At 42.6% G+C, this 13,577-nt stretch overlaps 1 protein-coding gene across 1 annotated transcript in view; it reads left to right on the forward strand.

The window, feature by feature from the left end:
• LOC119660294 (helix-loop-helix protein delilah) overlaps positions 1 to 13,248 on the forward strand; it is a 57,799-nt gene extending 44,551 nt beyond the window's left edge. The window contains exon 2 of the mRNA XM_038068765.1: positions 11,412 to 13,248. Within this exon, the coding sequence (XP_037924693.1) occupies positions 11,504 to 12,610 (1,107 nt within the window). The 5' untranslated portion in view covers positions 11,412 to 11,503 and the 3' untranslated portion in view covers positions 12,611 to 13,248. The remainder of the gene's footprint in view (positions 1 to 11,411) is intronic.
• Positions 13,249 to 13,577: the final 329 nt, after the last annotated feature.

Here is a 13,577-nt window from a genome sequence, read left to right on the forward strand (position 1 = left end):
TTCTGCACTTAACTATACTTAAATAAGAAACAAACAAAACCTTTCATACCTGAAGCGCTGAGCTTTCGGTTTCCCGACTTGTTTTAATTTAAAGGGCTCCGATGAAGACAAAGAACATGTAAATTACTCTATAATAATTTATGGGATGAGGCGATGATTAGAAGACCATCCATCTATGGTTAAAGTCACACCAGAACCTGAAAAATAAAAAAAAAATATTTTGCTTAAAACTAGCGGAAAGCAACATAGTTAAAACTGCAGAAGAAAAAGTAATGACGGGTTCGCGGGTGAAGGCCTTTGCGCATTTTTTCCCTTCAGCTCTGGTGCATGTGTGCTCTTCTGCTAGGTTGTTTGATTTTTGTGGTTTCAGTGCATGACACGAGAGGGGCCGAAGTGTTCAAAAGGACCCTCCCACACTCCTAAGCCTGGCTAACAAAGAGGCCTGCAAGCGCATGTCGACAGAATACTTCAGTGCAGGTTGATGTTCGTTGATGTGTCGTCCTTTTTACAATTATGCCTCCGCTGCCACTGAGAATCTCATATGCTTTCTTCTGGCATGAAATCATGTTTCCGAAAGTTTGGTTGGCTTTGAAAATATATGCGAAAGGCTATGCATACTGCGCTTGCGAGGCAAATTTAGAAATATAATCCTCATAAACGTTCACGCCTATACAGAGAAGACTGCAAAGTCGGAGAAGGATAACTTCTACGAGGCAGTTGAGCAGACCTTTTAAGCCTCTCCGAAGCCAGGCAGGGATGGAGTCCGTATCCGTGGGTCTCTCCAGACGGTAATTGAACGCCGCCACCTCTCAATCTTGATGAATGTCGGAACATATAGGGGGACCAATATATACTCGGATCACTATCTCGTAGGCATAGTGCTCCGGGATCGAATTACAACACCACCTACAATCCCCTCTGGCAATTAGATGAGAGTGGATACTAAATCTATTCACAACAAAGCGCTCCATGGCACCTTTAAGGGGCAAATGGATGTTGCAATAACCGCAACTAACAGATGCCTTGGAAACAAATCAACAAATGATCTTCGCAACCACCTGAAGAGCTTTATCATAAATACGGCCACAAACATACTTGGCCCCAGCCCCAAGGAAAGTCGGAATGGCTGATTTGACAATAGATGTAAGGTAGCAACGGAACGGAAGAACGCAGCATACCGAGTAAAGTTTCATTCTCAAAGAACACGGGCACGCGCAGAGACCTACCAAAAAATCCATCGAGCGGAGCGGCGACTTCACAGACGGAAGCTTGGGAGAATCAACAGGTCCGAGAACTCGAAAAGTACAGGAAGCAACCACACCAGGCGCCGAAGTTTTCCCAACAAGTCTGCAAGATGAAGCCTTATGCACCTCGGTGCTCATCCTGCCGAGACAAAGAGGGAATTCTTTATTGACAAAATTCATCTTCTTTAAACATTGAGGAAGGGGACAGTTAGTTCTGGAAATATTGTATTTATTTTTATTTTTTTACCTAAAACTTTGGTTAACTAACCCAATCATCAAATGGATTATCTTGACCCTTCATAAGCTAGTATTGACACATAGTCTCTGCTCGCTAATTTTCTAATTGTCTAAATTAATTAATTTAAGGAAGGTCTAAGTGATCATTAAGTTATCCTTTATGTAAATTCATTAATTAGAGGATGTAATTAAGGTTTATCAGTATCAGCTCATTTTGGAAGGTCATTAAAGAACTAGTATAAAATGCCAGGATATTTTTCAAAGCTTCAATTCAGCCCTAGCAAAGGAAACAAAAGCTTCTGGTATCTCCTTCCTTCACCGCTTTATACTAAAAAATGGCCGAAAATAATATTAGATTCCTTACACCCCGTCGGGCTTTGTTTGATTTACCGAGTGATAATACATCACCAGCTATTCGTAGATTAAGTCTAAACTCATCCTTGACGTGGCTAGATGAGGAAATTATTCGTCAGCGAGGACGACGAAGTTTCGACTTGAGCCCTACTCCTCAAGAGAATAGGCGTAGGTCCTGCCGGAATCCTTTACCAGATGACGCAGAAGAACGACGAAGATTCGACTTGAGGCCTATATCTCAAGAGTCTGGGCAAAACAGGCGTATCTCCTGCCGAAATCCTTTCCCAGATGAGATGGAAGAGCAAAGTGGGTGCACTATTCTTGAAAACAGCGAAGAAAATACCGTCAGCCCATTCTTGGATAAGACGCTAACTATTAATAAGCGACAAAGTCGAAATCTATTCTCAGATGAAACAGAGATAAATGTAGGACCAGGCAAATATCTTGATATTAAGAGGGACGGGGTCAGGCTGGGTAACCCATTATCTGATAAGGGAAGGCCGTTTCACAAGCGGCGAAGTTTAAGGCGACTCTAAAGTCGATAATGGGCCAAGGCCAGCAAATGGTTATAAGACTACGGGTTCCGAAAATGCTCCTGGTGAAGTACAACTTCCTTCATAGATATTATCATTGTTGTTTTGTAAATAAATTTTTAGAAACATAGAACCTTTTTGTGTAGTTTTCTGGTAGTGAAGTCCCTTTCATCCTATATATAACAAACCCGCATATGATGCCAACTTCCCTTGGTTCCCTTTGATAGTTGTCCTTTATTTTCATTTATTTATTTTTGTTAAGGACAAGATTCCTGAATCATGGAAGCTCTGCGAACTACATAATGGAGCTTTTACACCTGCGAACTGCTTGTGCGACGCAGTGTCTGATCAGTTGCTTCTGACCTGTTACGAAACCGGGAAAACGTCTTTGCTTTTTAACATTCTATCAGTTTTTTTGTGCACGGACCCCTCGTTTTGGCTATGGTACCTAAACTTAAAAATGCTTTCGTTAGGGCAGAACCGATAGTCATTTTCTTTATTTGAATATTTGAGCGCTGTGTCCAAACAACAGATGTCGGCCGATCAGAGATGATGAGTTGCTGCTACTTTGAACGAAATGGGTCGTTTTTTTGAAAACTTGGGTGACATGCCCCAAATAAGAATAAGCTGTTCTCCATTTCGTCCGGTCTCACATCAATAGGATTTGGGATTCCTCAGACCGTAACGATATACTACAGCATTACGGTATACTAGAGGATTACAGCACCCTTTAATGGCAATGTGGTCAGTATTGCGCTCGGCCGAGATTATTACCCTGATTTGACTCAGGTACTCATTCACAGCTGAGCCCACTGGTATCCAACGTCAAATCACGATATAAGCCTTGTGCTCTAACCACTCGGCTATTCGGACAAACGAAGATGATGATGGCTTTCAAACAACACCAATAAGCCTTGAATCACTTACGAAACAAATAAAATCCCTCAGGTCGTTGGAAGGGGAGGAGAACTTGTTGAAGTAGTAACCTGTATGAGTGGTGCTAATGGACATACTTCCCGGCACTTGCACTCTTCCCTAGAAAAAATTAATCTGCTGAGTCGATAAAAATAAAATAAAACCGTGTACGTAGCATTCATGGTTTATATCGAAATATATCATGCTTAGGGCCAAGAAATCGCTCTCCAATAGGAGAAGAGAGAATTGCAACCCGGCAGTTTGGAATGTTATTATGAGAATCATCCGAGAAAGCTGTAAATTTGAAAACAGTAACCATCGTTTAAAAAAAGGCAGGTTTTCCCCACCGATAGAAACTCTCTGGACCACGATGACTACTTCTCGGTTATTTGTTGGGTACAAACCTGAGAAGCTAGCATTCATTATGTTATACCTTTGCCTAAGCTCGGGATTGTAACAAATTCGACTTAGTTGTCATTCCTCTACTATATGTTTATAGATCAAATAAGTAGGGGGTTTCCGGATGGATACCTTTTGAACTTAGCAAGGACGGAAAAATAGACCTTCAGAGTCAGCTAATAGCATTCATGGAGGATAGCAGCTTCACTATCCTGCAACTAGAGATCATTTTGGAGCCCCGAAAAAACTGTTTACCTAGCGTCCGCAACCTAGTTAGAGCTGCGCAAACCAAGTGCCTTAACGTCCTGCTTCCTCTTTACAGTTTGAACTGTGAACTGTATTCATGCGTCCCGGCACTGACCCCCCAGCCTGGAGAATATAGTTACTGAGTACATAATCTCAATCTGCGGCTGAAGACGTCATTTCTCTCAAAGGTTCTGAGCCCTCAGTTCTATGTTCAGTCTAAATTTTGATATTTTTTCCACCATTGTTGAGGCGTAAGTGATACAGTCGATCAAATCTCAATCGAGCAGCCACCAAACACAAAAATAGAGATGCTTTTGTAGATCAGATTGATAAGTAGCTAAAACAACCTCTGAAAAGAAGACATTCGGGACCAATACGACATATCTTTGAGAAAAATACCTTCAAAAAGTCGGAAGGCTCCTGGACGGACTCTTCTAGCGAAACCATGGAGCTGCTGGTTCAAACGCACTTTCCCACCAGCGAGGAGGACTGTAAGTCAGAACCTTGCTCGGAGGGTTTGCGGCAACTCCCGGTGTGCGAGACTATCAAATCGATAATTACCGATGGTAGAATCGGCTGGGCTATAAACAGCTTCTCCGCGTACAAATCTCCGGGCCCAGATAGCATAAAACCAGTCATGCTACAGAAGCAACAGGAAAGGGTTGTACCGTGGCTTGTTGAGACTTACCGGAGTTGCGTCTCTTTAGGATACGTACCACAGTCCTGGAGGCGCGCACGAGTGGTTTTCATACCGAAAGCGGGCAGGCATGGTCATCACTCCGCGAAGGACTTTCGACCAATCAGCCTGACCTGTTTCGTGCTGAAGACCCTAGAACGGGTCCTGGGCATTCACTTCAGGACGATTATGGAGAGAACGCCTTTCTCAAAGTCCCAGCATGCCTACGTCAAAGGAAAATTCACTGAAAGCACAATCCACGAGGTAATTGGGATGGTTGAGCGGTCGCTGCAGTACAAACAGTATACCCTAGCTGCCTTCTTGGATATAGAGGGAGTTTTTAACAACGTCAGTAACAACGTCATCATGGAAGCCTTGACCGGCATTGGATTGGAGGGGAATCTTACGCATTGCATCATATCCATGCTAAATACCAAGATAATCCAGTCGGATCTGTAAGGCAACCACTTGAGAGCTGTGAACAGAGCCACGCCCCAGGGTGGCGCCATCTCACCGGTGTTCTGGTTAATAGTAATTGACAAAATTTTACGTACACTGGACAGCAGCAGGGTGAAGGTGTTGGCATATGCCGACGACGTGGTGATATTAGTATCTGGCATATTTCTGTCCATTATGAGCGACATCATGGAAGGAGCGTTGCGAAAGGTGTGCCTGTGGGCCGCGAGATGTGGACTCAGCATAAATCCAACCAAAACGCAACTGATGCTATTCACCACCATGACAAGAATACCTGAATTCCATCTATCACCGCTGAATGAACAAAGATTGGTTCTTTCCTCTAATGTAAAATATCTGGGTGTAATCCTGGATCTAAAGCTAAATTGGAGATTGAACATAGAACTGAGGGTTAAGGAGGCCGGTATAGCCTTCTATGCCTGCAAGAGAACCTTTGCAAAGAAATGGGGCTCTGGCCGAGGAAGCTTCTCTAGATGTACACCGCTGTAGTGCGTCCGATTCTAACGTACGGCTCTATTGTATGGTAGCAGGCTTTGAAGAAAAAATACAATAGGATGAAGCTTAATATGGTAGGATTGAAAGAACCGCGTGTGTGCAGTCCTGCCCGGCAGATGCTCTCAATGTACTCCTGCATCTCCTTCCCCTAGACCTCCACATTAAATACGTTGCAGCGTGGATTGCCGTCAGACTACGTGAGTCCAGACGTTTGGCAGCGATGTCCTATGGCCACATCCTAGATGAAGTACCTTGGGAAATCTGGGCATCCCCCACCGACTATGCCACACGCAAGCTGAACTTCCCGGGCAGATGAACATAGAGTGGAATGAGCGGGCTGTCGGAGAGCCCCTAGAGCCAGGCTGCGAACACTGGGTAAAGGCTAAGGAAGAAGAGAGTGGGTTGATTTTTGCGTGCCTGGTATAGAGTTCTTAGGAGAAAATTGGATGACCCTCAATACGTTTGAAATGTGAGATGACGACAATTTTCTTAAGTATCTTGGTCTCCAATATTTTTGAACTTCTAAAGTTGATACTTTGTTGAACCCATAGGCTTATCTGAGAATAAATTACTTTTTTTGAATAAGCTACTCCCGTGGCATATTTCAATGGCTTGAAGCTCCCATTCTCGGCCAATCATAAGTACCTAATATGACATAAATAATTTCTGTACAACTTGAAAAAACTCGTTAAGATTTAGTGCCCCTAGCCAGAATACGTAAATCTTCTCTAGCCATTTATCAAGTCGTCTACAACTGCAAAATGAAGAATCAACAATGTTCGCATCCATTCAACAGGAAAAAAACCTCAAAGAAAAAACTATAAAATTGGAAACTTTCTTGTTCGCAGTTTTGTAGTTTTGTTGTGTACATGCCCCGGTGAACATCAACCAGGACTATAAATATTTGTCCTGAACCATCATTCAGACAATTCATTGCATCTTCTTCATCCATCTAAGATTTCCTCCTGAGACATACAGTCGCAGGCCGGAGTCATAGACATCATCTGAACGAACACCCACATAACAAAGGTAAACACTCATCATCCCGACAAGTAGTTGTCCCTTGTTGGAAGTGTTCTTCGGTGGAAGTTTTGTTGTCGTTGTCGGCAATCTTTTTTTTAATGTACAAAGGTGACAATTGAAGATACCTTTTGATGACCGTAGCTTAAATAGCGTTTATGGTTACACAGAGAGATTTGACTGACGCCGCGTTTGCAATAAATTTTTCTTTGGGTTTTTTTGGAGAGATTGGAAACAGAAAAGATCATCTTTCAACGGGTGTTTAAGACGTTCTTCATTGTAACGGTTTTATGTGCTTTATATTGAAGAAATAGATGCGAAAGCACTAACTCCGCGCCATTTAATTAATTTCAAGAGAATAACGCCCTTTTTCTATCGATTCTTTCATTCCTTTCTGAGTTCCGAGAGTTCTAACAACAACTCCAAATAAGGTTTCGTAACATACCAGACCTTAAACACCACTTGAGAGAAACCCTCCTTCTGGAATCGCCCTGTGCAGTATCATCATTTTATTGATTTCTTTTTTAAGTGTCGGCGTTTAGACTATCGTAAAATTGATGGTATGACCGTGACTAGGTGTGCATTTACTACACACAAATTGCGCGAATCTTGAAATGTTGATGTGATAGCGTCTCTTTAACGATCGCTTAAAAGTTGATCGAAGATCTGTTAGGGTGGTATATGGTCAGCGTCATCTGCAAGCAATTTACCATCCGTGTTCAGGCATCATGGGCCTTATAAAAATGGACGTTGGCGTGGGAATTGCTTGATTAGGTTACACTAAAGACGCGGAAAAAAGCCTAGTATTCATTCTAAGTGGTAAGGATGGCGGTTACAACTTTTGTTGTTTCTTTGTAATCGGAGGAGGCTGGGTCGGGATGCTTGGATAGATGGGGATGGTTTTGAAGTGAGAAATAGCGTCGATGACTATGATCTTATCGAGAGTGCATTTATGACCTTCTAAGGCGTAAATCGAATTTATTCGATTAACGTGTGTAGGTGGCTCACGATAGCGATTTTATGGAACTCGATACTGCAATTATTTTCACCAATTTAGAAATACTTAAAAATTTTCTGCAAATGTTGAGGATTATCGTAATTTAATGATGCGCTTAAGGGAAGTGTAAGTAGCTCTTAGCCTGTGTTGCAATATGGCAAGCTGTGGCCTTGTGGTGTCGTAAGATCAGATAAAAGAGTGCTGCGGCTAGAGTACAGAGCAGTAACATCGGTGGTTCCTGGTTCCCTGCAAATACGACAGACAAAAATCTACTTCCCTGTGACATGGCTCCGCCAATCTTTTACAAACCACATAGTTCTCGGAGTTATAAGTTCTGTAACAAAAATTGCGATTCACTCTTTTTTGTTAGCAAGAATACATTTCTGCAATAGAGATGGGCCTTGAACTGCTGGCGCTGTAGCTAGTATTTTTCTCCCCCAATATTGTTGCAATGGGCCCAATTGAGATCGCAATAGCACGCTAGGCAGAAGACCCCGGGAATTTGTATTTTAAAACGGACACTTGTCAGTCTTGAAGTTGAGCTGCAATAAACCATGCAGAAAATCCAACATTCCACCGTTTTACCATCAGCTGAAGGATAGCCCAATTATAAAAGCATTTTGCGGATACCCCGCAAGCCCAGTTTCAACTAGCCTTGCCTCCGCAAAAAGGGGCTCTGCCTAGATCGACTTACTTTCCTCGATAAAACTGCAGCCATGGCAGCCAATTATGAGAAAACAAAAAAAATAAAAACAAAAACCTTTTAAAATGGACGGGCACAAGCAAGTCCTTTCTGTCAGCACTCCTAACCCCAGGCTCTAATCGGCGCCACTTGCTGAAGCTAAAGTCTTGCCCATGGGTAAGCACCTGTCAACGGACAGTCAGCAGCCCTCGGGCAAACCGCTTCGGGGCAAATCAGAACCCATGGGCTATGCCAAGCTGGATAGGAAACCGAAGCGGTAGCGGTCCTCGGACGATCCCAAGTCTTCGACACAGAAGACAACGGAGGGGCCTCGGCCGGCAATGGCTAGGCCTTTATTTGCAGCCAAGGCTATCGAAGTCGATGGATGCGGCTTATATGACGACTCTAATCCATCCGGTTACGATACTGAACAGTGCGAACACGTTAGGAGGAAACTCCTCCTAACTGTAAGGATTGCCTCTGCAAGGCATTAAGCTTTGTTTTGAGTCGGCAGGTCTATACCATAAAATGTTATGGCTAAAATTTGCCGACGAAGACACGAACGAGTGGCTCAGGCAGTACTGCTCCTCCCTCAACGATGGGTGGGAGAGTGCGCGACTAACCCTGAAAAAGGTCTCTGAGCTGCCATTGTTAAAAAAGGGCTTCCTCTAGCTTCCAGAAGAAGAGCGGAGTGGTGCTGGAGTTCTGGAACAACTTGGTGCCCAGGATAACCTCAACACTTCCACCTAGATGCTGCTGGGCAGCAAAACAGGTGAGAGAGCCGATAGGCGGGAACTTTTCTCACTATCGGCGTTCTCGAATCCGATGTTAAAAAGGTTCGGAAAAAATCACACTGCCGGCTCTACTAGAGCTAAGGACCGTCACGTCACAAGTGTCGGCTCCTAAAACGGTTGAAGGGGACGTGCAGCCCTCGCCATCTTCATTTGAAGTTTAGAAGAAGTGCCACATTTCCTGTATGATAGTCTTAAAAGTCTTCCAGGCTAATTAGGTTAACGACCTATGTCGACCTAAATCAGGGAAACCCACCTACATAGACGCAAAAAGCTTTCGACCGATTAGTCTAACGTCCTTTCTACTAAAAGGACTAGAAACACTAATAGATAGGTTCATAAGGGATACACACATTCCTAAGTGGCCACTTCACCATAGCAACATGTCTACCAAAAAGATAAATCCACGGAGACAGCACTCCATGAACTCACGGCAAAATCGAAAGTGCCTTCAATTATGCCTCATTCGCGGAAATTTGCGATGTGGCAACACAGCATGGAATCGAACCGCTGTTAATCAGTTGGATATATCACACGCTAGAGAGGAGAAAAATCAACATATTGGCCGGCCAGTAGTCTATTGAGGCCGGATGTTTTAGGGGCTGGCCACAGGGAGGGGTTCTCTCTCCGCTGTTATGGCTCACACAGCTAAGACATTCTAGAGTCAGGGAGAATGGGAGCGCCCTTAAAAACGCTAAGCACATTAAGTAGTTAAGGATCAAGGGACGGTAAAGATTGAATTTGGTCCACCTTAAACAGAAGATTAAGTGTAGCTGATGCCCCTTTCGGCTAGACTGTGAAAGTCATCGCAGCATGTGGTACTGCGTTGAGCTATATAGAGGAACCGGAAGACTGACAACAAAAGGAGGTCGCTTAGTTTAGCCAGGAGAAGAAGTGGGGAGTTACTTATATCGTTCGTGGCTTACGGATCTCTCATGTTCTATGAATGATTATTGTATGTTGAACATGTTGACCAAATTACGAAGGAAAGATGACCAAAAACTTCCGCGGGGCAAAATAAAATTTTTGTCTAAACAACTTCGAATACCAAATTACTGATTTCCGTAACTGGTTGGAATGAACCTTAGGATTCGGCTCTTGCTTCCAGGTTTGCTTTGCCATTGCTAATATCAATCCTCCACACTTCCCCCAAACCTCCTATGATCAAAAATATGGTAAAAGAGGGGCCGACTACAGAATTGAAATTGTTCAAACTAGCGCCGTCAATAAGATGGGGACTCCGATGTCAAACACTGCCTCAAAATGGAATTCGCCAAGGAAGGGGATCTGATAATTCAACAGAAACTGTTCTTCTCAAAAAAGGTTGCCATTTCCCAATAGGTAGGGTCATAGGAACAAAATCCGGGTCGAAGGTTTTAGTCTTTCCTCAATGGTGCAAAACATTCAGTTTTGGTGAATGCTATATTCTGCTCCCGCTTCTTTTGGAGAAATCCAAACCGGGAGGAACGGGCCACTCGCTACTCTCTAGAAGGACCTTACAATGTACCCTTACTAAAGTCAACCGACCCCAACAAGAGACCAATAAACCTTTAAAAAAAAGACGAATCAGAAACGACAAAAAGGATCTGTATTATAGAAACTGATAGAAACTCTCAGCTCTCAGAGGTAGATGAGACAACTGGCCAGTAGCGGGACCAGTTCTTCATTACCTAAAAAGGACAATCAGTTCTGCTCATATCCCCGCAGCTGTTCATATCCCGCAGTATACTTAGTACTGATATTTTCGAAGTCCCTTTCACGGGGCTCGAAATCTATTATTCACTCCCCGATTCCGCGATTATGTTGGCTCTACAGCGCCCTACAGATTGGGTCTTTTGGTTATGTCTCCTTCCTTAGTTTTCAGCGTAAGTTGGGCAACTTGCTTGCTCCTCCTTCTGAGGACAATATCTAGTTACAAATTTACTTTTCTGTGAACCATTTAGTCATTGAGGTGGGGGCAACATTTGTTAAGATTGGCTGCAATATTTTCAAGTAAGTAAGATGTATCCCTGCTACTGCATCCCTATACATATGTGATTCTAAACAATCAGCATCTATTTGAAATGCAGTTCTCGTCCAGGTTTTTCATATTGCCGAAGCGAATGTAGTGAACATGTTCGTTCGCAAACAATTCAATTTTTCTAATGCTACAAAGTAAGAATTAATAATGTTGAATTTCACTTCTATATTTTTTCGTTATCCTTCGACATCTCACTCCTGTCATTAGTACAAATAACGCAATAAATCAAATGTAAAGAAAGACTTTTTTCCAGCCTAGAACCTAAGCCTATTGTATGGAAACAGCAAAACTAACGATCCCATTGTCTCCTTTTTTCTCATTTTAGATATAATTGATCAAGAGACTAATCACCAATTTCGTGATCGATCGAAGAACGGATCCATACTGCATCACTGACTTGGCTTGCACCAATACACAATGAAGTCAATGACTTTTGATCAGTCAACCATAATGTCGGACGCGAATAACAATAGCTCCGGGAGTCTAGGGGGAAGCATGTTGAGCGGGAGCGGTACCAGTAGCAGCATCAATAATCCTATCAGTAATATTGGCGCCAGTATCAACAACAATAACATTAAGAAAGCAACAAATGAGAAATATTCGTTACGACAAAGACAAAAACGACAAACAAGCGGCCGGGGAGCGGCCGCGGCTAGTGGTGCATCGGCAACTTCTTCAGCAACCTTGAAAGACATTAGCTCCGATCAGCAGCCGACCGTTGCCAAGGAGAAACCTAAACCCAAGGCAGCACCGTTGAGCAAGTATCGCAGAAAAACAGCAAATGCCCGCGAACGGACAAGAATGCGTGAGATAAATTCTGCATTTGAGAATCTGCGACGATGCGTTCCGCATTCGATAGGAGGCGGTGGTCGGACTAGTCCTAGCAGCACCAATGAGAAACTGACTAAGATTACGACACTGAGACTTGCCATGAAGTATATTAGGACGCTGAGCGAGGCCCTGACGAATCCTGGGTACGATGTTAGTTTCCTATGCGCCTCGAACAACAATAGCAATAACTTCAATAACAACAACCAAGTCAGCAGCATTCCCTGCACCGCAACCAGTAATTTCGATAATCTATTCACACAAACCGTAGTGGAAGCACCGATGGTACCAGTCAAAGTCCGTGCCACCGCGGCTAAGTCCCAGAGCAGGTCCCGACAGAAAGCCAAGCAGAAGTTGGAGCCAGCAAGTATGGATATTAGCATTCCTATGCCGTCGACCTGCTTAGAAGATAATCCTGCAGACTTGGGATTACTATTGGAGTCCGACGGAGAATCTTTGCACTTATCCGAGCCTTGCTTGAGCCCTCTTGGTCAAAATATGAAACCATTCAATTGCAATCCTGCCAACGATAATCCTTTGGAGCTAAGCCTTCTTTTGGATTCGGACAGTGATTCGCTGCAGTTTTCAGAGCCTTGCCTTAGCCCGCTGGGAGCCCTCGATTCCTTCAATCCATTCGGGGATCTTCTGCATACGGAATTTGCGGAACACACATCTCTAGATATGTATCTGACGTGACCAGATGTCTTGATTATCCTACGGTCCTTTACTGCTAAAATTATAATAGGCTAAAAATCTCGCTCCTGTATATCTAAATAGGGATTAATTCTAGGACACTAATTTATCAAAATTGTGTATAAAGCATAAAAACTGTTTATAGTGTAAGACGTGCACGAGTATCTAATTGAAAACTATCGAATTTAATTCGTGTCATTCTGAGATAAGAATTAGATTCCAAACTACAAAAAAAGTAAATCCCATTCAATTCTCGACGTGTCATAAAAGTAGGCTAAGTAGAAAAGTAAATTTTTGTTGCCAATTTATTGTATAAAGAAATAATAGACAATTAATTGTAATGTAATGTAATATATCTACTCTAAGTGAAGATTTTTTTACTTTATAATTTAACATTAATTGCCCATTATACGGCGCACTTATCTCTGTAATTTCTAATTAGATTTATCTTTTTTATGTTCACTACTGACCGCCAGATGTGTAATTTGAAACTCGTTTTGAACGAAGTAGTTTATAGCACAGAACTGTATGAAAAACTGATTAATTGAATTTAAGAGTAGACAAATTTGTAAGTGTAATAGATTAATTAACTTTTTTAATAATATTTATCTTTTTTTGTAACGCAACACTAATAAAATTCCTTTTTCCAGAAGAAAATTGAGTCTTTTAATTTAATTTACTTAACATTTCTTGGAAAGGCACACATGGTAATTAAAGACAGGATTTGAATTGTATTGTATCTTAAAAATTTGAGTGTAAGATATAAATGTGTTTAAATAGAGCTGCTGACAAATCCCATCCTACCTTCCACAAGAAAAAAAAGTGTGAGGGGCGTTGTCCACAACTTCATTGCAAAACACAATCCGGAGATCGTGCTTTTCCAATTTTGTGCAGGTAAGACTGAAAACCTGCATGCTCACTTAAGAATTGGGTAAGGAACTAGCCAGTCTCATCATGCCTCCGATACATC

The sequence above is a fragment of the Hermetia illucens genome, chromosome 6 (genome assembly GCF_905115235.1).
Source record: "Hermetia illucens chromosome 6, iHerIll2.2.curated.20191125, whole genome shotgun sequence".
In the NCBI taxonomy this organism is placed as follows: Eukaryota; Metazoa; Arthropoda; class Insecta; order Diptera; family Stratiomyidae; genus Hermetia; species Hermetia illucens.